We start from the raw sequence: 26,093 nt of genomic DNA, 5'->3' as shown, positions 1-26,093 counted from the left end.
ATGAACTTGTAGCTGGACTCAGTATATCTTCTAAACCTATGNTGTTTTTTTGCCGCGTTAAAAAATGAACTTGTAGCTGGAGTCAGTATATCTTCTAAACCTATGGCACGTTTGTGCCCTTTTTTGGACGATTATGGGGTAATCCGCGTGGGTGGACGTTTACGCCATTCGTTGTTACCTTACGAGCAAAAACATCCGATACTTTTAGCTAAACGGTCTCATTTAGCCATACTTATATTCAGATGGTATCATGAATATAGCTGTCATGCAGGCCCACGTGTTATGCTTACGCTAGCTACACGGCAATTTTGGATTTTGAGTGCGCGGGCCGTCGTACATAAAGTTATTAGTCGATGCACAACGTGCGTGCGTTACGCAGCTGTAAATCCGCAACCCCGGATGGCTGACTTACCGTCTGCGCGTGTTACAGAATGCCAAGTATTTAGGCGCGTCGGAATCGATTACGCCGGGCCTCTTCAAATGCGCGAAATAAGGTTGAGAAAATCACGTACTTATAAGGTATATTTAGCCATTTTTGTTTGTTTCACCGTTAAAGCGGTACATCTAGAAGTCGTAACGGAACTGTCTACTGAAGCCTTTTTAGCAGCCTTCGATCGGTTCGTCGCTCGTAGGGGCCTACCAGCCCAAGTTTTTTCGGATTGTGGATCAAATTTTATCGAGGCTGATAAACAACTATGTGACCTTATAAATAGCGCAACGTCTCAAATTAAAATAGCGGCAGCGACGCCCATGTGTGAGTGGCATTTTAATGCGCCTTCGGCTGCACACATGGGCGGATTGTGGGAGTCCGCCGTTCGCTCAGCAAAGCGATTATTAATACGCGTAATGGGTGCTCATATGTTTACATATGAAGAATTCACCACCGTCATTTGCCGAATACAAAGCGTTCTAAATTCTCGGCCGCTTGTACCCAGTTCCACTGATCCTCACGATCTTGATTGCCTCACCCCAGGGCACTTTCTTATAGGACAACCGTTACTTGCTGTTCCGCCGCGTACTGAACTCGACGCAACCCGTTCGCTAGTTGACCGCTGGAAGTTGCTGGACCACTGTCACCAGGCTTTCTGGCATAGATGGTCATCGGAATACTTGTCCACTTTACAACAAAGAGCTAAATGGTTAACTGATCAACCAAATGTTCGTGTGGGCGCCATGGTCATTATTAAAGATAATTCGTGTCCCCCATTGATGTGGCGCTTAGGTAGAATAACGGCATTAATGCCGGGACCCGATAAAATTGTACGTGTAGTGCGCGTTCAAACCGCCCAGGGCACACACTTGTGCGGCCTGTCGTTAAATTAGTAGTTTTGCCCACCGATCCTGATGATTCCATACATCCTTAAATTATACATTTTTATGTTAGTATTATAAAAGGTATGAGTCACATTTTTATTGATCTATTTTTTATATTTTTATATTTTTTGTAATGAAGTCGTTATTTCTAATTATTAAGTTTTTTTTTTACTAAAAAAAAAAAAACCATTCTTATACGCTTCCATGTTATCTGCTACCAGTGGTAAGTTGCCTACGTTAGCTCATTGGCGCGGGGAAACCACTATCTAGCCATTAAAATATTGAGTTTTTTTTTTTGTTACGGTTAATGGTTAGTAATATTATTGTAACAATTGTATTATGTGCTGACCAACCGCTATATTTTTAAAATATTTTTTTTTGTTCTTATTTATTTTTTATATATTGTTCACGTACTTATGTTGGCACTTGATATGTGAGTGCACTTCAGTTAATTATATTGTGTATACCAAATTGTTTTTTTTATTAATTTTTGTTCGATTTGTTTTTCAACCTGTTACTTATGGTTTACAATTGCAACCGAGAAATCTTCGTCGGATCTGTACCATTTGTGAGACATTCTGTTTTTATCCCGACGTCTCCCAAAGGGGGAGGATGTTTGGCCGCCGATCATTTGTAGCGCCACTTGCATACCACCGGTTCACGCGATCGAGTTTTGTTACGCGTTGAGTGCGTACGGCGAGTCTGGTTTTGGCGCTTATGCTATTAAGAACGATCCTATGACGGACAGTGGAGCGCTTCAATTTGAGAGTCCACAGCTAAGTTCCGTGATCGCCAGTTCAATAGCAAGAAAGAAAAAAAAAAAAGAAATTTTGGATGTCCAACCACGGGTTCATGTTGTGAAGAACGTGTTTGGTCCTTGTATACGGGTAAACGAAGTAACCAGCTTGCATATAAAGAATTTAAATATATAATTGTGCAGTAACGGTAGATTAATTTATGTAATATTGTGTTTAGTAATAATAAAATTTACATTTGTTCTGTCAAAGAGTATTGTCATTAAATTTTAGTTAGTCAAGTCGTGTCCATAATAGGCGAAGATACTGGGTGCCCCGACCAAGAGGTGTTTTCGAGTCGGTGGCATATCAACGGGTAACGGGAAATCAGAGTTCGATTCCGGAGAGGGAGCCTGAGAAACGGCTACCACATCCCAGGAATGTAGCAGGCGCGCAAATTACCCACTCCCGGAACATGGAGGTAGTGACGAAAAATGACGATACGGGAATCATCCTTTGTAACCGGAATGAATACAGTTTATATCTCTTAATGAGAATAAAGCGTGTTAATATATAAATTTTAATAGTAATTAGAATATATATACAAGTAAAACGACTAAAGTACGTAAACGTATCATGCACTAGGTATAGCCATGTTTTATGGGCGGGCGGGCGGGTCGGACTAACGTTATACTTGAGGTATAAACGGCGGTAGGAATATATACGTAAGCCGTATTGCACGCGGATGGTATTGGTCAGTCAAAATAAAAATTTATTTATATATATATATATATAATATTGATGACAAGCACGCGTGTACGGGTACGATAACCAAAAATAAATTTATACAGGAATAGTGTTGCCGTCGTGTGATGAGCGAGGAGTGGGGTGGGTTGAATGCGTTATGACAGTAGTCTCAAGGCCAAAGACGACGGGATACGCGAGAATACACGTGGCGCGTGGAGAGTTACAAACAAACATACATACAGGTGAAACTAATATAAGCGTGTTAATAAAGAAGGTTATTAGATCATTTTGCTTAAAACTGATAGTTTTTGAAGTATTGATATAAATATTCAAATTAATTCCCCAATACTTTTACAAAACACTTAAAAATAAAAATAATTATAATAAAAATGCGGTTATATTTATATGTATATATTCTATATGATTTACTATTGAAATCAAAAAATTTATATATTATACACTTGATTCAGAACTTTTTTTTTCCTGAGGGTATGAGTTCTATAATCTTGTACCATCTAAAAAAAATATTATTAAAAATAATTTTAAGTAACCTCTTAAAAAATATATATATTTACTTGTAACAAGAACTGTTTTTGTGATTCGTTTCTTGTTTTATTTTTATTAAAATCTTGTATAAGTTTTATGTCCCTTTAAGCTAAATCGTTTACTACTTTTAGCTCCTTAATAATTTGTTTACCTTGTTGGTATTTGCGAGAGCTTGACTACTAAGATGAGTGTATTTGTAAAAAATTTTAAATTTTGTATCATTGGAAAATAATGTTTGAATGTCCATTAAACAGGGATATTAATACATCATCATCACGTTTTTCTAAAAATAAAGGTACTTGATTTAAATTTAAAGACAGCTTTTTTATTTGGTAGTCTTTATTGTCTTCGTCAATTTCAGCAAGTGTTTTCATTTGTTATACCATTTTGATTTTAGTATCAACACTTATACTATTATCAAACAATGAAAAAGCTACACATTTGTTTATTAAATAGTATAAATGATTGACTAACTTTTCAATAGCTATCTGAGATATTTTAATCAATATCTCTATATAAATACAATTTTTATAAAAATTAAATATCTTTTAATGGTGCACATATTGCCTCTGGTGCATAAACCCAATTTATAATGTAGTATTGTAAAACATGTAAATAGAGTAAATGATTTTTCTTCATTTTTTGTAAATTGAACTCAGTACGAAATACATAAATTTTTAATGCATATGTGGCTTTAGCCATCTACCTTGCCATATTTCCTGGTTTCTTAAATTATATATCTCCCAAAAAAATGATTGCAAGATCAATAATCTCACGATAGTCTTCACGAAAATATTTTTTATAAATAGCAATATTATAATTTTTCAAAATATTATCCAAGTCATCACCAACAACACTTCTTATTTCAAAACTATTTATGCCTGGAAAAAAATTATTTGTATTTACTTAGGAACAATTATCTTGGAACCTTTTAAATAGTAGGATATCAGGCTCAGAAATTGAAAATTTAAATTTTCCAAACACAGCTGCTAATACTATTTCTGAAACGTGATGTCGGCAGCCAAAATATAATAAATCCCTTTCTAATTTTTGTTCCAATAACATGTATGCTCCTTTTATCCTGTCAGTATTTGACACATTAGTATCAAATTCAATTGCTTAGACGTTTTTTATTAAGTTCAACTTTCCAACGTATAATATACAGCTGATGCTATTTCAAGTCCGGTAGCAGCAGGTATTTCTGGAACACTTAAAAGTTGTTCAGTACCAGTACCTGTAGCAATTACAGCCAGTCTTTCGACTGGTTTGTCACATATATTATGTAATAATTTAGTGTCCCAATAGATTGGTACTATTTTGTCATTAAGCTGAGAACATTTTTCTTTAATTCTTATGTAATATTTTTTTCGAAATTGTTCCCGTTGTTTTGCAATTGATGTTCGATTTATGACGATTGATCTAGAGATACAGCATGCAAAAAAGCCATTATTAAATGTATACAATCTCGCCCACTAACGTAACATCTATCCAGCGCTGCAGATAGTCGAGAGGTTAATAATTCTTTGCGAGGCCTTTTTGTGAGATTTTTATTTCTTGTTCTTGAACTATTTCTTCTTCGATGCAATCAATTTGCTAATAATATGAACAATTTTCAGAATCGGCAACATCAAACTCCGCTAAAATATTACAATACAATAGTATAATAATTATTATCCTTTTATAAAAGCTTATATTTTTATTTATATGACTTAAATATAAAATTTGTAAGTCAAGAACTATAGTCGATTGGATAGAATAATACATCATAACATCATTGTTCACGGTTCGATACTCTTAAGAATACATGGTATTTTTAATATTAGCACTTTTGATGGCCATACCTGAAGTAGAAGGAATACCAATGCTTGCAGATTTGCGTTTTCTTTCCTTTTTTTTTCTATCCTTAGCTGTCTTATTTTTTCCATTAGTTATTCTTTTTTATCAATACCTACCACACAACCTGTTCGTTCTTTTTCACGCTGTTTGATTAAAAATTGCTTACTCTCATCGCACTTAATAAGTATTAATGCATCTCTATGTGCAATATCGAACAAATCATTTAAAGAATCGCTAAATTCAGTTCGCTGTTTATTCAAACTTTCACTTGTTGTATTAATAGTTTTGGAGAGTGATTGCCACACCTCATAAAGTTTTTGTAGTTTCAATTTAAATTTATTTAGTTTTTGTGTAAGAATTTTTGCTTTTTTCCAGTGTATAACACATTCTTCAATAACCAATGATGCACTGATATTAAAGTTAAGCTTGGCAATTCGCATATTATAGAATAAAACACGTAAACAGGCACCATTCGAAGGTAATTTACTTCAGGTTATTTGATGTATAAAAAAAAAACAAGAAAAATTTTTTGACGAAGTGACAACATAATTAACACAAATAAAAAATTGATACTTATAATATAAAAAAAGACAATCGCTAGTAGAGATAAAAGTTCAGAAACTAGAAAAATATTGTGTCATCAAGTCTTATAACTCTGTTAATGATAGTACTTTGTCATTCTAAGATATATTTTTTTTGTTATTGTACTTAGAAAAATTATCAGTAAACAGGTTTATCAAACGGAATCCAAAAATCATAGCACAGTATGATATAAATAATCAAAAATAGTTCCGTTATAAAAATTAGAACATATCGACAAAATATTTTTACTATATTTATCAATACTTCAAAAACTATCAGTGTTAAGCGAAATTATCTAATAACCTTTTTTATTTAAAATATTATTTTAAACAAATTTTACGTTAAGAATTTTTTTTTTTTGTAATGCGAAAATTAAACTAGATAATTACAAAAAACCAAATAGTTGGAAATTTTCATAAATAACGAGTATTGTCGAGTTTTTTTATTTTAACCAAAAAGTATTAACTAAACGTGAAATTGTAAAAAAACTTTTTTATAGAAAATTACAATTGCTACAATACTAAATATAATATTTTTCGTAAAACTAAGTCTGTAGCTGTAGTAAATAGCTGAATAACGTCGATTTTAGTATAATACGGGGTTTAAGGCAATAGTAAGCAATTTTAAAATTCTCAAGCAATACAGTGGTGTCATATAGAAGGGAAATGCAGGGTAAGCAAATTAATAATGGTGGGAAAAAGAATATAAAAGGGAAACATAAAAAAAGGATGGGGAACAATACTGGGCGAGACGAGACTGGACGTTTTGTCGAAGAAACGTCGAGTTACGAGTTAGATCGTTGATGTAAGAATAACTTGATACTTTTGTAAGATTTAATTAATTTTTGTGTTAAATTTTTATATTATATTTGACTTTGTGTTTAATACATTTCGTAAATAAAATAACTATTTAAAAATCTGGGCTTAGCGCAAATATTTTATATTCACCGTGTCCTCGAAACTTGTGTGTGTGTGTGCGGCTAGAGTCTAGGTTGGACTGCTGGTCCTTTAGTCAATCTTAATAATTAGTGTACGAGCTGTCTAGTGTTTGGGCTTAACCGTCCTTTAGTGGGTATAGTAAAAAGGTAGTTGTGCTGGTGGCTGACAAGGAGCCACCCTTCAGTCTGCTACTTTTGAGCTAGACTGTGCTGACGGGTCTAAACTCTACCCCTTTAGTAGTCCACTAATTAGAGAGATTGGGGCTGATCAGTTTATCCAACGGGAGGACTCGAGAAGAGCTCGAACGACGAACTCGTCGTCAATATATATATATATATAAAACATTAATAAATTTGTGTTAAACTTTTGTGTCTACGTTGGGGCACTACCGACGTACGACACAGCCTAAAAATGTAAAACACTGAAATTTTTCATATTTTTCCAAAACTTTGACCTTTATGTGCGCCCAGTTAATCAAGTAATATAAAGCTCAATTTTTTTAGAGATTATCTTTAGACATAGAGGAACAAATTTACATCTGGCGCTCCTGAAGTTTCGCACAAAAATTTTCCTTAATGTGTAAATAGCGGCCACCCTAATGTACTAAAATATTTTGAGTATACACTGTTTTAAATTTACATCATTTTTATTTTATAAGTTATAAAACCACAAAATAGGAATGTTTCTGTCCATTATTTCACAGACATTATATGCCAAAATAAAAATTTAATTTTTTGAAGACTAGGATATTCATTTTTGTATATAATATGATTAAATTTTCAGTAAAGGTATTTCATATAAAATGTTCCACCAGGTTTTAACACACTTAGTTATTTTTGATTCAGTGAATATTTTGCTTCCTTTTTTGTTGATAATTTTTACAGTTATCTACAATGTTAAAAACATATTTTTTATTATTTACCTTTAACATAAGAAAATAAAAATGACTTTTTTAAGGTTTTTTTGAAATTTTAAAATAGCCATATTTTGTCTTTTTTTAAAAAAAATTTGATTTGTCGATAACACCTTTTGGATAACAAAATGTTATATATGAACTAAAAAATTACTGAGAAAAATTAAAATAAAAGAAAATAATTAAAATGTTTAGTTTTTTCTTATTAGTGATAAATAATAAAATATATTCTTTTAACTTAATTCAAGAAGTAATAATTATTTTTTTAGCAGGATGATATCTGTATCAAAGGTTATAAGAGTTCCCAGTTTAGCTGAAGATTCTCTGTATAATTTATTTATTTGTTAACATCTTCTTTTAAAATTTATTGCTTATTCCAGTGAAGACGAAAAATCTGTATGTTAATTAGATCGTTTCCTATTTTGTAAACTAATTAAGTATGTATTTAAAATCCATTTTAAAAAATAAAATTGTCAACTGTAGGAAGCAGTTGTATTTTGTTTGTGCAGTTGGGAATTATTTATACGGAGTTGCGAAAATGCTATTTGCTGTAATTAAGATAAATTTAATAGGTATATAAAAAAATGCGTTATAGGTGCCAAAATATTACTTCACCCCGTTCTACATATTAATTCAATATTTTCTCATAGTATATAATTACAAACTATGTAATATTTTGAAAAACTATCGAACTCCTGGTGAACCAACCCACTCGATTATCAATTACGATAATCATAAATTGAATATTTTATATTTAATAAAATAATATTATTAGAACCCGCTGGGTCCCGAAGGTCGTACGTGCGCGTCGTCTGCTACGCGGACGACACGCTGGTGGTGGCGGAAGGCGCCTCGTCTGAAAAGGCTGGATCTCGTGCGAACTGCACAGTCACCGCCTGAATCGAGCAGGAGGGCAGTGGACTTAGCCTCGCCCTGAAAAAGACTGAAGCGGTCTTGTTCACGGGTAGGCACAAGTTTATTCCTTCACGCTATGCTGGGGGTGGAGATCCCGCTTAAGAGCTCCATGACTTATATGGGCCTCCTAATCGTAGATAAACGCCTAAAGTTCGGGTCGCAATTTACTCGTGCGGGCCCAGAAATTCATGAATAGTCTGACGGAACCCATGCCCAATCTGGAAGGTCCGAGAGAGATGCGGTGCAGACTATTAGTCAGCGTTATACACTCGGTCCTCCTGTACGGGTCTCCGGTTTGGGCGGATACTCTTGAGTATTTGTCCAAAAACCGTGAAACCCTCTCAGGGTTCAGAGGCGGGCAATTTCGGCATACCGAACGGTGTCCGTAGTGGTGGCTGGTATCCTGTCGTCTCTGCCGCCCGCCGATCTGCTCGCCGAGGAACACGCCACCGGGCATGAGCTCCACCGAGAACACGGCCACCGAACCCGAGGACCGTCTAGCGATCAGGCGGATGAACATGCTTCGGTAGTGGACCAGGTCCCTGATAGGATCTGATCGGGTGGACAGGTGGATGAATCGGACTCAAGGTGAGATGACTTATCGTCTCACCCAAGTGATGTCCGGGTACGGCTGCTTTAACGAATACTTACACCGTATTTGCAAAACAGCCGCGCCGACGTGCGACTACTGATCGGAATATTGTTGTGTCATTAGAAACAGACTAGTACTTTGTTCGTTATTCAACTTTAATATGTGTCATCTACATTATTGTTCTCTTACCTATACTTTCTTGTAAATCACACAAAGACTCAGTTTTAAAAATCTTATACCAACCTAAATTTTCAAATTTAGTTACATTTTCTCTGCATATTTCACAAATATTTTGTCTTCTTTGTTCTAAATAGTTAGCGCAAATATTCCCCAACATGTGTCCACATGGTTGAAGGGTTACCGTTAATTTTTCATACAAACATACACAGCAATAATCTATAAAAAAATTAACGTACGATTATATACAATATATTTAAAAATAAAAACCAAATATATATTCTCTTTTCACACTATATTATATAATTTTCTTAAACTAGGGTCGGTTTAGTTGGTGCTTTTGGAACTCTTCGGTCTAATGAGCCTTCCACACCTGCAGGCCGTTCTTAGTAAAAAAATGAATTAATAAAATAAAGACATGTAAGGGTTGTGAGGCCCAGGTCTAGAATGACGCTTTATCCTAGACATCTTAGGACAGAACCTAATATTAAATAATAAATATTAACACAATATTCAAAATCATAAATTTTCTTTTAGGCATCCTTTAATTTTCACATATTTATGTAAAAAGATTTGTTTATACACATTAATTTAATATTACAATATTATAATAAATTATACTATCACAAACTGATGTAATATAATTATATTTATAGTAATTGAAGTAATACATATTTATAATACAAATCCAAAATAATGTGTTTTTTGAATTATATTAAGATAATCGCTGTTTAAATTTATTATTTTAAATATTTTGTAAGGACATACCTAATTGATAATTATTAAAAATAATAATAATAATGCTAATGTTTAAAATTGACTTTTTAAAAGTTTAAACTACTTAAACTTATGTTAGAAACAGTTTTTTTAACCGTGTTTTGAATACCACTGATTACTATATACGTCATTATAATTATAAACAGAATTAAATTGTTTACCTTCTGGATTATTTACTTCCATATCAACTAAAATATATAATAATTAAACACAATAATATTACTTAAAAATTTGACAAATTTATTATTCCACAAAAAATTATTCTATTAAAAGGCTAATTTTAATATCAAATAAAACTGTGTTTTCCTTTGAAAATTAAAACAACAGTAGCTTATTAGTAAGTTCAATAAATATATTCATACGTCATCAAAGGTATTTCAGTTCAATGAAAATTTAAAATTTAGATTAATTAATGCTATGTAAAATATATTATTGAATTTATATATTGATGAAAAAATTCGATAAACTCTTGTTTATAAGAGATATATTTTTTTTTTATAGCTTTTATTATATTAATGAGAGATTTAATATTGATTTTACATTGTAATTATATACTTTACCTTCATCGACCGCTTTAGAAATACCAAAAAGATTCCAAAATATTCCTTTAAAAAATGTTTACTTAATAAGATTCACAGTTAGTTACAATTAGTATCCAATTGCAAAGTTAAATGAGTTATATTTAAATATTAATTTTAATGATGGGTAATGTAAGGCCACGACTGATACTGTTAAAGTCTTTATTTTGGATATACTTATCATGTTATGATCTTAGTCATCTTTGTTATATTATTGAACATCACCAAGAATTATACTACTTTTAAACATTTTTGTAAATGTTTTTTATTTTGTAAGAGGGTTGCTTAAACAAAAAACTATACTAGGCATTGCTAGTATTTTAAAAGTTTAACAAAATAGTTTGATTATTTATAGTATTGAACAAAAAATATTAACTATAAACGATACAAATGTTAATAATTCTATAAAAATATTTTTTTTTCTTTGGTTCAAGTCAGTTACACATTGTTTATCGAAATCGATTATATAATATTTGTAATTACATCAAATATACTTTTAGCATTGATCTTCGTCATGATTAGTTTTCTTTCGGGGACCCTTTATTTTTTTTATAAATTTTAACGTATAGTTAAGATTGAGTTCGCACTCGTGTAAAGGATTTTAGATTTGTAACCTGTTAATCGTTTGATCCATATCAGTCCCTGAACTATTAATGAAACTTTTTTACTATGGTATTTTTGGTTAAAACAACAAGAAAAAGATAGACATAGGCGAGCCACACGATTAAGGAAGAAGCCTGTGGCATAGGCCTCCAGCTTAGTAAATGTAGCGTGCTTAGACTATTTACCTTCTTGAAGAGTATATGATTATAACTCAAAATTAGTACTAATAAATTTTTCCAGATACAAAATGAAAATTTTGTAAAACTGTGAAGTTTGTGGTTTTGTAATAATTCAAACATATTTAATGAATAAACAGAGGATGTCTTAAAATTACTAAAAAATTTTCACATTTTTGCTGATAAAAATAAATTGAATTATATGTTCATTTAACATATAAACTAATAACAAACAATCAATTAGTGTAGTAAAATATCATTATGTAATAGAAAATAAGATCAATAATGTGTTACCATTGCTTAAAAGTAAAAAGCCAGCTGTAATTCGAATTGATGAGCTGAGCTTGAACTAAAACAAAAACTTGTAATTTATATTTGAAACATATCTTTTATTTGGGATTTATTTTAAGCTAAAAATTTAATCGTTTTAAAAAATACCCTCATAAAAAATAATATAGTCTCTTATATATTCATTAATATAATATTATCCGTAAAGTTTCAAATAATTTTCTACATACCATATTTATTTTTATATTAATTTACAATAATCAAAAGAATTATATAATACTAATTTATAACTATTAATCATGAAAATTAGGCTATTTTTTTGAATTGCAATATTTTTGTAATTATATCAAACACAGTTTTGTACAGTACATTCACTTCAATTTCATGCAAATATAATAAATGTTGTTTAATTATATTATTATTCGAAGAACTATTAATAGTTCTTCTAATAGCACAGTTGTTCAAAATAATGATGATAACGCCTATGTAAAATTTTCTTCAAATAATATGAACGTTTTTTACATAGTGAGAATTTTCAACCAACTGTATACATTTTAAATTATTATTAAATATTGAATCCTCAATATTTTTACTAATCCTAACTTATCTAAAATATCAATTTTTCCTTATAAATTATTTAATTAAAAAGCACAGTGGGGTCGAGGCACAGCGTGGACAAGGCATAGATGGGACAAGTATAGATGATATGTGACAGTGATTAAAATCACTATCATAAGAAACGCTTCGATGCAAATCTATAGATAGTATTTTATTTAGAGAAATTGGTGGATTATTCCAAAAGCAACATCAACTCTTATTTCTTTAATTATATCCTAATTAGTAGTCCTTTGATTTTAAAATATAATATATGAATAAATACTAATTATAGTTATTAAATTTATTATTGAAATTGATATTGATATTCAATAATTTAATATTGTAATTGAGTGGCGACTACAGAGATGGGATCCTTGATCTTTATTGAAGTTATTGAATCTAAATGAGATAAAAATCAAAGCAGTTGAAAATTTATTCTAACTTAAAAAGAATTAAGAAAAAATGCAAAAAATTCTTTGCCATACGCGGATTGGAACCTTGTACCCTAAGCGCGTAAAACACAAGTTTTACCGATTCAGCAACAATACGTCGCTACTGTCGACCGAAAAAATCAGCAATTTAAGCTAGTTCAAATTTAAAAGTTATTTTTCTCGACTTAAAAAAAGCAATCAAATTTAAATAAGTTTAACATCTTATGTTATATCAATTTTATTTATATAATATTTATCCAAATCAGTGTACTGCCCTTATCATGTATTTTAAAATAAAATAAAATACAAAACCCAGAATTTTAACACAAAAATAAAATATTTTTGAATATGGTAGTCATTTTCACCATGAAGACAAGTACAGAGGTAAATTTTTTTTTTTTCAAATTAAAGTATATTACATTAGCTTTAATTTAAGGTATATATAAAAGTGTCAGTCTTTCCGGAACATTTTCAAAAGTTAAGTTGAAAAAGTTCTATTTTTGTAAAAATGTTGTCATTTTGAATCCCTTCCTGTGGACAGGTAAAAGGTCAGATTTAAAATACACCAAATGATAGATAATAACATGAAGCATCCTTAAAAAAAAAAAAAAAAAACACATCATAGTAAAATTAATACCTTCTCAGCTCCGCATCAAAGCTAAAAATTATATTGATTCGGTCATTTTTAAAAAAGTTATGGCAATTTTAAGTAAAATAATTTCAAAAATTTCGAAAATTAGCGATTTTTAAATTTGTAATTTTTTGGGAGATTTCCTCTGTTTACGGGGGAAGAGGGAGTTTTTTCAAATTTTGAGAATAATGTCTTCGACTAGATACGATTTGTGATCTTTTGACATATTTTTCATCAAAATCGGTCCAGCGAGAGCTGAGATTGAGCGTTCACAGACACAAAAAAAAAACACATCATAGTAAAATTAATACCTTCTCAGCTTCGTATCGAAGCTAAAATGATTATTTCTTCAGGGCGTTATTTTAGTAAATTAAAATATATAACATATATTATAATATATAATTCAAACTACATGAAATATAATAATAATAATAATATTTAAATTTGAAAAAAAAACTGATTTCCCTAACCAAAAAAAAGGTTTATGACATTTATGCAATTTTGAGATCGCTGAACTAACAAGTTTATTTTTCCCCTTGGTGTTCTGTGATTTAATCAACATTAGGTTGATATTAATTAGTTCCCATGGCTGTATCAGTTGGCGGCTGACTATTGTGTCCTCTGGGCGTCTGTTTAGGGGCTTAGTGCACACGCAAATATGACATGATTTAAAGTACATGCGCACGAAATTGTTTAGCCACTTACCATAGAACCTTTGATATATCATTCGATAAATCACCTTTCCATCCGGGGTGACATGCTAAGGGGACCATGTTGTGTCCGCGCCCCTACGCATACGCAAAAGTCCGGTTAAAAAAAAAGAATTCTCTGTATTTTTGGTGCACTTTTGCTCGTTCGTAATAGTGGCGTGTGCAATTAAAGTTGTTTGATGGACAAAGAGACGGGTCGTTATTTTGCCACTCTTGTACTCCCCCCCCCCCCACATAAACGGACGGTCACAGAATGCATCGTCTGTTTTGATGATGGCGTAAATATTATCAAGAGTGACAAAACGTGAGGACAGCTGTGTTGTGGGTGCCCCTAATAAATTGTCGTCGAAGGCGTCTTCGTCGATAGCGGTCCCCTCCGTCGAGTGGCGTGACAGAGCATCTCCGGCGCTTCATTGAGTACTTGTGCTGTGATGAAATTTAGGTTCCCTAAGTGTAGTGCCTAGGTTAATTTGCTTTTAATGCCCTTCAATTTGTGTAAATGCGTCAACGCGGCGTTGTCTGTATACAATTCAAAAGAGGCATATTCTAAAAATTACCTAAAATCGTCTGTGGCCCATATGATCGCTAAACATTCGCGTTCAGCAGCGGCATAACGTTATTGCACGTCCGATAACTTCCTACTAGTGTACGCAACAATATCCTTTCGTCCGGCTCGATGTCGTGCTGAAACAATACCGCTCCCACGCCTAGCGTCGGTTTATGGCGCATATGGACTCAAGTTTTTCTGGTTCCTTATCAATGCCACCCATGCACTAGATGTCCCAAAAAAGAAATTTCTTAAAACCCGATTTTACGTTTTTTAGTGTAGCATGTGAGACCATGTCGTTCTGAGTGCTCCAAAATTAAAAACATAAGCATCGTTGTTTGTGTTCGTTATTCGGAAATACGATATCGAGAATCGCTAGAATACGCGCTATGTGTTCGCGAATGAACGTCAACAAAGAATTATATGAAAAATAAATATCAAGTCAGCAAATGGTTTTCGTACCTTAGTCAAGGGGACTCCGAGTATCAATAAGCGGACGGCGACCATGTCAGACACCTATAAATCTTATTTCGGTGTTCAAATAATTTCCATACGACTGAATTTATTTTAATAGTTTACATAAGGAAAACGAAAAGATGAGTCGATTTTATTAACCCCTGTAATAGATTTTAAATACGATAAGAGTATTGATCGTTTTTAAATAATAAGGTTTTATGACAAGTCGAAATCATTAACACAATAGTAATCAATTTTATCATATCGTAAGAATACACAGTATACACATATTTTAAAAGTCCTAGGATTGAGACTTTTGTGCTGTTGCATGCGCTACTGTAGACAAAAAAATCCTTCGAGCGAGACGACCGTGTTGTTGTCGGCGTTACTCGAGGCATAAATCTCTGGAACGACGATGTATTAATACACATGCTACTCGGAGTTACTTGACATACATAAAACCATATTCTTACAATTTATATCAACACGATAATCTTATGCCGTAAATAATTTAAATAACTTTATGATTTTTGAATCCTCGAGCCACGACCCCGATGAAATATAGTGTACATTGTAATTCACTCGTGCTCTACCACATTTAACCCTTTCACAAAAGAATAATATTTTTTTAAACATTATACTACAATAGTAACAAACCTTCGGTCTTCATCAACTTTCTTCTTTTTATTGTATTTTGAATTACTACAAAATATAAGTTATGTGTAACATATAATACAAATAAACAGAATCCTAGAATACAGGCACGTAGCCAGAAAATGTTTATTGGGGGGGGGCAACAATTTTGGGCCCTTGTATCATTTTCCATAATATGTTTCCTATGAAAAGCTTGTGGGGGGCTCCCTCCACTCCTCCTTAGACAGTATCCCATTCTATGAATCTTACAAGTTCAAAATTTGTGTTTATTTTTAAAAAATTGGTGGATTATTCCAAAAATTACATGATCTGCTATTTCCATATTAATATCTTGATTAAGATAAAGTATGTCGAATGAAAAAGGGATTATTAAAAAATATAATTTCTCATAAAAAAATTGTGTGGATCCATACATCTGTCAAAAAGTTATAGCATTATAAAGTTAAAAATGTAAAAGATTTGTAAAATACAAAATCGAAAATTTTTACACAATAATAGCATTTGGTAGCCATTTTCACCGTGAAGACAAAATAAAGTCCGAAATTTTTTTTTTACATAATAAAGTAGATTACATTATCTTTAATTTAAGATATATATAAAAGTGTCAGACTTTCCGGAACACTTTCAAAATTTAAGTTGAAAAAGTTGTCATTTTGAATCCCCCCCTGTAGGCTGGTAAAAAGTCAGATTTATAAAAAAAATATACCAAATAATAGGCAAAGACATCATGTATCTACAAAATAAAAGAATTATATTAATCCATACATCTGTCAAAAAGTTATAGCATTATAAAGTTAAAAATGTAAAAGATTTGTAAAATACAAAATCGAAAATTTTTACACAAAAATAGCATTTGGTAGCCATTTTCACCGTGAAGACAAAATAAAGTCCGAAATTTTTTAAATAAAATAGTAAAAGTAACGATATCATGCATCTATATAAAAAATTTATGGTAATTTTAAATAAAAAAAATTGAAAAAATTTCGAAAATTAGCGATTTTTAAATTTGTAGTTTTTTGGAGGGTTTCCCCCATTTACGGGGAACGACGGAAATTTTTTCAATTTTTGAGGGTAATGTCTTCGACTAGATACGATTTGTGATCTTTTGACTTATCATTGAAAGAAATCGGTTTGGTGAGACTGAGAAAAAGTGGTAACAGACACAAAAAAAAAACACATCATAGTAAAATTAATACCTTCTCAGCTTTGCATCGAAGCTGATAAAATAATGATGTAAACATAAGCTGATTTAATTTTTCAACTTTTAAGCTATTAAAAAAAATAATTTATTCCTAAATACTAATAACAAATAAATTATAAAAAATTTTAAAATAAATATAAATTATAAACAATGTAAAATTTATTTTATTTAAAATTGAAAACAATTACTTCCTTTTTTTAGTCATACTTTTATTACTATTATTTAGAGCACGCAAATAACAAATTAACAAAAACAAATTAATTACCTATTGTAACTACTAAATTACAAAAAAAGAAACAAATTAAAGATAAAATTTATCAAAAAATTTTTAATTGAGTATACTCTATCGAATTTTGTAATCGACTAGATTCTAATCAATGCAGATACTTGGTTGTTTGTTATCATTTGTTGGGCCAGAGTTAAAAAATATTTACCTACAACCACGTTTGGAGTAATTGCTATTCCATTTATTATTACGTCTAGAACGTTATCTTTTTCAAATAACGTTTTCTATGAATATAAAAATGAAAATACAGCCATAATAATAACTGTATTACTCAATAGTAATCACAAATTAATAATAATTTCCATGTGTATAAGGCCTAGCACGTTTTTGATAATTCGTAAAAATAATTGAATTTTAAATTTGGGGGGGCCGGCCCTGGGCCACANCATGTGTATAAGGCCTAGCACGTTTTTGATAATTCGTAAAAATAATTGAATTTTAAATCTAAGGGGGGCTAGGCCCACTAATGTCTACGTGCCTGCTAGAATAGTTGGTTAATAGGTATGTTCTTGTGAAACAGAGTTTGTTGCAAACGATTCCTTGGTTTTGATATAGTAGTAGTAGACAAAATATTAAGAATAAACGGTAAATAATAAGAGTTTCGCAAATTTAATGGTAATTTTGCAAGCCGTTCACTTGGGTAGTGGGTAGTGTGGATAGATAGACAGATAGAAAAACGGCTAAAATGTGCAAAGTTAGTCGTATATAAGAGTAATTTTCTAAGCCTGACTACTGACCTGTGATACATAATGGATAGATATAGAGATAGTAGATAACCTGGCCTCTCTTACACAAGCATAGCCTTTCAGAGAGGACGTTAAAGATAAATAGAGTAATAATAAAAACAGTCCTAATGATCAATAAAAAAAAAATTATTTAAACAAATCATGACTAAATATATGACAATCAATGTAATTTATTATTAATGAAATTAAGTTATAATAAAGTCAAATCGTACACATACATATAATAAAATGTAATAATTAAAACAGTGCACGATACTTAGTAAGTGTTGTTGTATTATCTTTATTTTATTAGGGTTTCACATAATTTTCTCGCAACATGAACTCTCGTTTAATTTTAAAATTTTGTCTTTCATAGTAGCGTTTGAGCATATGTTTTTCTTTTATGCTTAATGTACGTTGAAATGTATCAGTATAAAGTTTATGTTCGATCACAGAAGTAGAGCAAAGTGAAAGAACTTTAATTTTAAATTCTTTCCACCGGCTGTACTCTCTATAGTTCATCAATGAACTTATTTCTTCTAACAGTTTCTCGTCCACTGCTTGAGAACGTCGAAGGTAACAGTATCGCGCTTTTATTTCTTCGACTGAAATTTCCAATCTACTCACACGTTCCATTAAATTATTGTAGTCTACATCAAGAAGTTCTCGGGGTACTTTATCTGCTTCAGAGTAATATTTTTTTTTAAATAATTCACCTGGTTGATCATTTAGCGGTACTAAAAAAATATTACAATTTTATTTAATATTTATATTTAAGTTATTTTATAAAAATACTATTCAATAAATTATACAGTTAGGTATTTGTTCAAAATTTTACATTTCAAAAAAAATACATTTATACTGTGTCCGAATGAAAAATTTTACATTGTTTCTGTTAAAATTGATTTATTTTTAAATTTTAAAAATAATCCTTAAGTTAAACTAAATATATAAAGATATTTTATAATATATTTTTAAAAATACGCGATATATTTGTAAATATACAAAACTTAATCATTATAATTATATTTTAAATTTTTACATAAATTATTTTATAAAAATTCTTTTCAATAGATTATACAGTTCAGTATTTTTTTTTTTGAAATTACACATTATGTAAGCCATATACTTTTAGTTTGCTTAAATAAAAAATGTAAGAAAAAAATATTGTTGCCTTTACAATTTATCTTCTTTTGAAGTTTTACAGTTAATCGCTTAATTAAACTAATAAAACTACAATAAACTAGTAAACTCAAATTTATATCATATATATTTTACAAGTTGTAAAACAACAAAGTACAAATTTTCCGGTCAACAATTATACAGACATTAAATGGCAAAATATTTAGGGTTAATTAGGCTTATTAAAATAATGCAATATTTAATTAAATGGGTACTTTTAGTAAAATTGGCAATATTATTTTTTATAGTATAAATTACAACAATTATTAAATATAGCATCAATAAAATCGTTATATTATAAAAACTTAAAGATGAAATTTGGCAAATATATAAACTTAGAAATGCAGTAATCATATCGTATAATTTAGATTTATTTTTAAAATTGAGTATTTAATTAATCATTTGAAAATTTGAAATTTAAAAAGATTAATTATAAATATTACACGGTGATTAAAAAAAACACCACGTCCAAGCAAATATACTATGCAGTTAATTGTAATAACTCTTATGAAAATATTTCTAAAATTATATTTTATAATTTTTTAAAACGAGCATTTTAAAAAGATCTGATTTAAAGATTTAAACTAAAAGCTCACTTCGAACGGGGCGTGCGGGCGGGTCGCGAGGAGGTGAGGTGCGAAATACAAATCGCGCTAAACTCCCTCCCACGCGCCTCCCCGTCCGCCACGGGAGTCCAAGCTCCCCCTTCCACCAAACCTCGTCGGGTGATAAATGTGGCGGCCCAACACTTCTCCCGCCCAGGGGAGGCGTCCACAAGCAATACGCGGGTGGCCCCCTCCCCTCGGCCTCTACTGTCTTTCCGCGCTACGCGGCCAGACAGCGCCCCACCCACGTCACGTCGCCCGAAGCATCCATACGCCAGGGGCAGTGGAGGGTCCGCAGCGACGCCTACCCCTACGACTAGCAAAGCTCCTCGGTACTACTCTCCGTCCGAGCGGGAACGCCGGACGAAGAAGTACAAGGAGTATATGCTTCGACGTTGGGGGGTCGTCGTCGGTGGGGACCTTACACCGCCCATAAACCCGACCGCAACACTGCGGACAACAACAACAGCACCACCAACGACATCAACAACACCGACAACAACAACAGCACCACCAACAACATCAACAACACCGACAACATCAGCAGCAGCCCCAGCAGTGACAACAGCTATTGTCAGCCGGCCGTCGGGCATGTATGTGGACGGGGTGCTGGCGGCGTCAACACCAGCAACGACACCAGCACAGGAGGAGCAGCCGGAGACGCCTATGGAGCTAGAGGACGACGGCCTGGATCGAGAGATGGACCTGTTCCTCTCCTGCCCCACCTCCCCAGCACAGCCGGAGCCTCCGGCCGAGTAAGAGCTCCCTCCCACCCCAAGCGTGTTACGCGCGGGGTCTATACCCCTAACCCCCTCCCTGCTGCGCGCACTCCGCGGGGCACTACCGCCCATTCCATCAAACATACAACGTAAGTATTGCGGCTTGTTATTGCGCTATGCGCACTCTAATATATTCGACCAAACACGGAACGCCATATGCGCTATTTCATTTGATTTCTAGAGTACAGCGGCGGCTTGGTGGGGGGGTATTTGACACGGCCACGGCGTTGTCACACGTTGACACCCCGCGGTCGTGTCAGCTCCTTCTCAGCCACCGCTTAACTGTAAACCGGACCGTCACACACACGCGTTATCGTCGTGGTGTAAAGTCCAACAAATGCCTAGCGTCGTATACCCCGCCGCAATAATACGTCCAGTCAGTCATCTTCGTGACACCGATGTCGATTTTTTGATTCCTGTCAGCTTAACGGAACAAGACACGCAGCTACGACATTTATCTGCTTCAGCACATATATAATTGATTTTATTTACATATTCTGTGCTTCCGGATTATTTTTCTTTTATGTTAATACTAACAAGTTTAGAAACAGTTAATAAACGGCACAACGTTTTAAACCCTAAAGTGTTGTATTTTCTTTTTTTATTCATCTTCACGTGAGTTCGGTGTAATACTTACCTTGTCAACTGGCTCCCCGGCGGGGAATCGAACCCCGGTCTCCCGCGTGACAGGCGGGGATACTTACCACATTACTTAAGTCAATGTGGATTAATGCGATAAATCGACTTGAATAAGAATTTTTTTTAATGATGTCACATATTAAAATAGTATGTAATACGATAGAATTTCATTATTTTCTATTACTTAATTCACTTTTAAGAACTTTAATACTCATACGAGATATATTATTTTAATCATAGATAGTAACCAAATCATTTAGTACTAACCTACAGTAAAAAACATTTTTGAGTTATTATGCAATCCACCCTTGTGACTATCAATTACATTAAATATCAGTTGAGCTTTCATTTTCAATAAATTAATAATAATATTCACAGCTACCATTCCTTGGCAGTCGTGTAATGATGTGCCATTACAAAAGCTAGCATCTATCCATTATTCAATCTTAATATGTTTCTACTACAATATTGGTCACTCACTCTATATTATCTTGTACACAACAAAATTGTCACAATTTTAAAAAGCTTATACTAACCTAAATTTTGGACTATTGTGTGATATTGCACGATTGTACAATAGAGCCATCTGTGTCATTAATAAACAGGCAAGTGGCCTATTTATTATTCAACCTTAATATGTCTCATCTTTATTATTTATCACTCATCTTAAAACATCTCGTACACAATAACAAGACCGTCACAGTATGAAAAAACGTATACAAACCTAAATTTTCAAATTGAGTTATTTCTTGTCTACATGTTGGGCATGGTTTTTTGGTTGTTTGTTCTATAAAGTTAGCGCAAAAATTTCCAATCATATGTCCACACGGCTGAAGTTTTACAGTCAATTTTTCTTGATAACATACATAACAGAGTTCTATAAAAATACATCATACAGAGATATACTTATAAATAAAAACCAAATATCAAACATTATTTTTATATTATAATTTATAATATTCATAATTATAGTTATTATAATACAAAATTTATAATTTCAAACGGTCACTTATTCAAAGAAGGATGTACAATATGCATCATTTGGATTATACGAGTTATAAATTTGGGTACCTGAAATTCTATATTTTCATTTTTAGACAATTATATTTGGGGTATTTTTAATTATCCCGCTACCCCCTATAAGTTCATAATGTCTTACGCGATACGTATGTATTAAACGTAAGTAAAAATCGCCTGAGATTGTAATTGACATTGATTGTTTTTTCACAGCTTCATAACTAGTTAAAAAAGGCATTTTATTACAAGAATCATTTAACTTAATCGACTTAACTATAAATTTGTATAGTTAATTACTTTAAAATAAACAATACAAATTTGATCCCAAAATAGCATGTTTTTAACCTACGACTGCCATTTGCACATAGAAAATAGGTCATCAGGACGATTTGTTTTTTTAATTTATAGTGCATAACAGAAGTCTTAATTTAATATATGTTTAAAAAACACAGTATTTCTAACAAATTTTCAAAAAATAAGTTGAAAAAATTGACTTATAAAAAATTTGCCATTTTGAATTCCCCCTGTGGGCAGGTAGAGGGCCAGAATTTCAAATAATTATATTAAATAAAAGTGAAATACATAAGGTTTTAATATAAAAATATTTTAATTTGTTAATTCTCCCCGACAATCCGCCAAGAAGATTAAAAAGAAAATAGTGTAGAGACCTCTTATAGAAAAAAAAAAAAAAATGAAATCAAAAAACAAAATTCAAAGTAGGTAGTTCCATTGGGTGCCCCCCTACTGCATGCTATTCAAGTCATATTGTAATTTTTTTTTTCACTACTGTTAACCCATTTACGGTTGTGCATATATTTTGTATAGATGTAAATTTTATAAAGTTATTTGAAAAAAAAAAAATCTTAAAAATTTGTTAATTTTTGAAAATGCTATGGTAGTTGAAAAAAAGGGAATAAGAGTTATTGTTGCTTTTGAAATAATCTATCAATTTCTTAAAATTAAACACTATCTATAGATTTGCATCGAAGCGTTGGTGATTTTAATCACTATCAGATATTATGTATACTTGTCCTAACTATCCCATGTCCATACTGTGCTACCTTTATTTCTTTTAAATATTAGTATTTTAATCTGTTGTATTTTAATAACAAGCATGATTTATAAATTATTTCGTATTATGTACATGTTTTTTTTACAATTGATTAAACATTAATAAATATTATTAATTAACTTTTTTTCATAGACTGTTTTTATTTTTCATGTAAAACTCTATATAAAGTGTGTATTAATACGCACTTAATGAATATATTATCAATAAAATTCAATAATAATTATGTATATTTCAATTATAAATCAGATTTTACCTTCTGGATTAATTTCTTCTGGATTAATTGAATTTGGAATAATGTCTTCTTCTTCTTCATCTTCTTCTTCATCTTAAATCAATAATAATTTAAAAAAATAATGTTCTTGAAAACTCAATCAAATTTATTAATCTTATAATATATGTAACTTAAAACATCAACCAAAGAGATAAGACATTAATGGGTGTACTTATAACTACAGACCTAGTTATTCTGTAATGAGCCTACTTTTATAATCAAGTATAGGCAAGAAGTCATTACAATTTACTCAAAAGGGTTGGTTTAGAAATATAGAAGGGTGAAACGGATTTTTTGAACCTTTTATTTCTGATCATAGGCACATACGCTTTACTTTGAAAATAAATAAAGATGAAACGGAGGACTATAGGAAATCTAAAGGAAAGACTAGTATAACGATAGAGTAGGCTTTTCTTATGACATGAAAAATTTTAAGTTTATATTAGGGTCGGAAAAAAGAACTGAAAGGGTCATAAAATATCTTCAAAATTACATCATTTCGGCATACAAGAAAAACTGTCTTTTGATAAAAAGAAAAGGTATAGGATAAGGTGTAACTTGATTGAACGCTAACCGGTCAAAATTAAACATGAGTTCTCTTAAACTCTTAAACGAAGCAATGAAATCAGGTTTGGAACAACATCGAAAGTCCTATAAGGTCCCTTTACATTAGTTCTTCCTCGTCACTTGTATGCGTTTCATGGATTAGTAATATATCTATATTTAGCTCTAACAGAAACATTTGTAGTATTTTAGATTTAGTTCTGCTAATGACTTCGATGTTTATAATGTGAGTAGAATCTTATTTTGATTTGTTATTGTAGATGCTTGCATTAAGCAAGACATTATGAAACACAGTCCGCTGATCGAGATTTTATATACTTTAGCCAGGTTAATATTGGTTATTGGCTCGTTTCTAAGGTGCGCTACCAGATAACGTATAAGGAGCGATCTTAATATTATGACTAGATATCAAATAAGCACTTTGACTGGAATACTGACAGGACACGGTTATCTATTTAAAAATCTTTACACAAAGGGAATGCCAAAATTACCACTGTAANAAGCACTTTGACTGGAATACTGACAGGACACGGTTATCTATTTAAAAATCTTTACACAAAGGGAATGCCAAAATTACCACTGTGAAGTAAAAGAAGTGTGGAACAGAAGAAAAAGATACATCACACATTATATGTGAATGTGACACCCTGACCACATTAAGATCTAAACTTTTGGAAAAATATTTTTTAAAAGAAGATATCAAAAATTTTAAACCCAAAGAGATTTCACTAGAGAGACCAGAATCTTTTGATACACATAATTTCAGCATAGTAGGACGTCCTATATAGAATCTTAGATATTCAACAATGGCAACAACACTTCAGTAAAAACATTCTTGTAAAGAACTCTAATTAATATAAATCAGTAGTAATTGCGCACAATAGACCTAGAGGTCGGAGTCTATGAGCACTTCTTGTTCACGTATATAACAAATAAAACTATAACTAAAAAACTAGAGCTGAAAGGTTTTAAGGCATTAAAATGATATTCCCAGTTTTAAATAGTTTTTAATTTTATTTAATCTTTGTTATTTGATTATACTACGTAATGGCTAAATATTTTATTACCAAAAACTATGTCCTTCTCTGAAAATTAAAAACAATAATTGATTATTAATAAGTTAATTACATTGAATTACATGTCATCAAAAATATCTATTTTCAACAAAATGTCAGATACATTTATAACTTACATATTTATGAAATAAAATCAATTAACTGGAGTTATTATGATATTTTAAAATATGTCCTTTACCTTCTTCGAACAATCTAGGAAATCCAAAAAAATTCCAATACTTTCCTTTAAAAAATATTTATATATTAAAAAGATTCATAAAAAATTAGTTACAATCAGTATTAAATTTTAAAGGTTAAGTAAGTTATATTTATAAACAAAATTCAGTAATGAACCAAGCAAGACCAAGATGAAGATATTAAAGTCATAGTTTTGTTTAATTAATCCATCTTAGTCTTAGTTTTACTTATCACATATTAACTTAAGTCTTGTTCTATTAATCATTCTATTAATTATTTTTGATCAGAAAGACTTTTACTACATTTTTATAAAATTTTCTTATGTTCTAAGAGACTAAACTATACAACACTAGCAATTACTAGTGTTAGCCTAGTTTTGATCTAGGTCTTGAACCCAATTTTGGTCATCAAATAATAATTTGTTAATTTTAATTGATTAACTAAAATATACACATGTCTATATTTACCGTCACAATACGTAAATAGAGTCGCAGAGAGTAAATGCAAATGATAACTTCTTTTTATTACAACAATAATTTATATCGTTATGTATTTGAAGTCAACCTCATTTATGAATTCCGAATTTTCATAACGAAATTCTTTTTAATATTTAAAAATTATTCAGATGTCTTTCCATTTAATAAATTAAAAAATCCTATTTTCCAATATAATTGGGTTTTTAACCTCTCCTTTTGATCCGGTCTCAGTCTCTGAATTATTAATGAAACTTTTTTACTATGGTATTTTTGGTTAAAAC

The 26,093-nt window shown here is 31.3% G+C and overlaps 1 protein-coding gene across 4 annotated transcripts in view; it reads right to left on the bottom strand.

The window, feature by feature from the left end:
- The window catches only part of LOC126904397 (E3 ubiquitin-protein ligase mind-bomb-like), a 62,756-nt gene that overhangs the window by 35,580 nt on the left and 1,083 nt on the right, over positions 1-26,093 (bottom strand). For 2 of the 4 annotated variants that reach the window (XM_050683411.1, XM_050683410.1), the window contains exons 1-5: positions 11,947-12,084; positions 11,723-11,777; positions 10,632-10,676; positions 10,233-10,259; positions 9,361-9,513 (exon numbers count right to left, since the gene is read on the bottom strand). In XM_050683411.1, coding sequence (XP_050539368.1) covers positions 9,361-9,513; positions 10,233-10,259; positions 10,632-10,676; positions 11,723-11,777; positions 11,947-11,949 — 283 coding nt within the window. In that variant the 5' untranslated portion in view covers positions 11,950-12,084. Of the gene's footprint in view, positions 1-9,360; positions 9,514-10,232; positions 10,260-10,631; positions 10,677-11,722; positions 11,778-11,946; positions 12,085-23,501; positions 23,574-25,150; positions 25,169-25,337; positions 25,383-26,093 lie in introns of those variants that run through there. The other 2 variants (XM_050683407.1, XM_050683406.1) reach the window with 1 other exon arrangement.

This window comes from Daktulosphaira vitifoliae, unplaced genomic scaffold (genome assembly GCF_025091365.1).
Source record: "Daktulosphaira vitifoliae isolate Bord-2020 unplaced genomic scaffold, ASM2509136v1 Scaffold_4, whole genome shotgun sequence".
Lineage (NCBI taxonomy): Eukaryota > Metazoa > Arthropoda > Insecta > Hemiptera > Phylloxeridae > Daktulosphaira > Daktulosphaira vitifoliae.
This window is presented reverse-complemented; position numbering and strand designations above follow the sequence as displayed.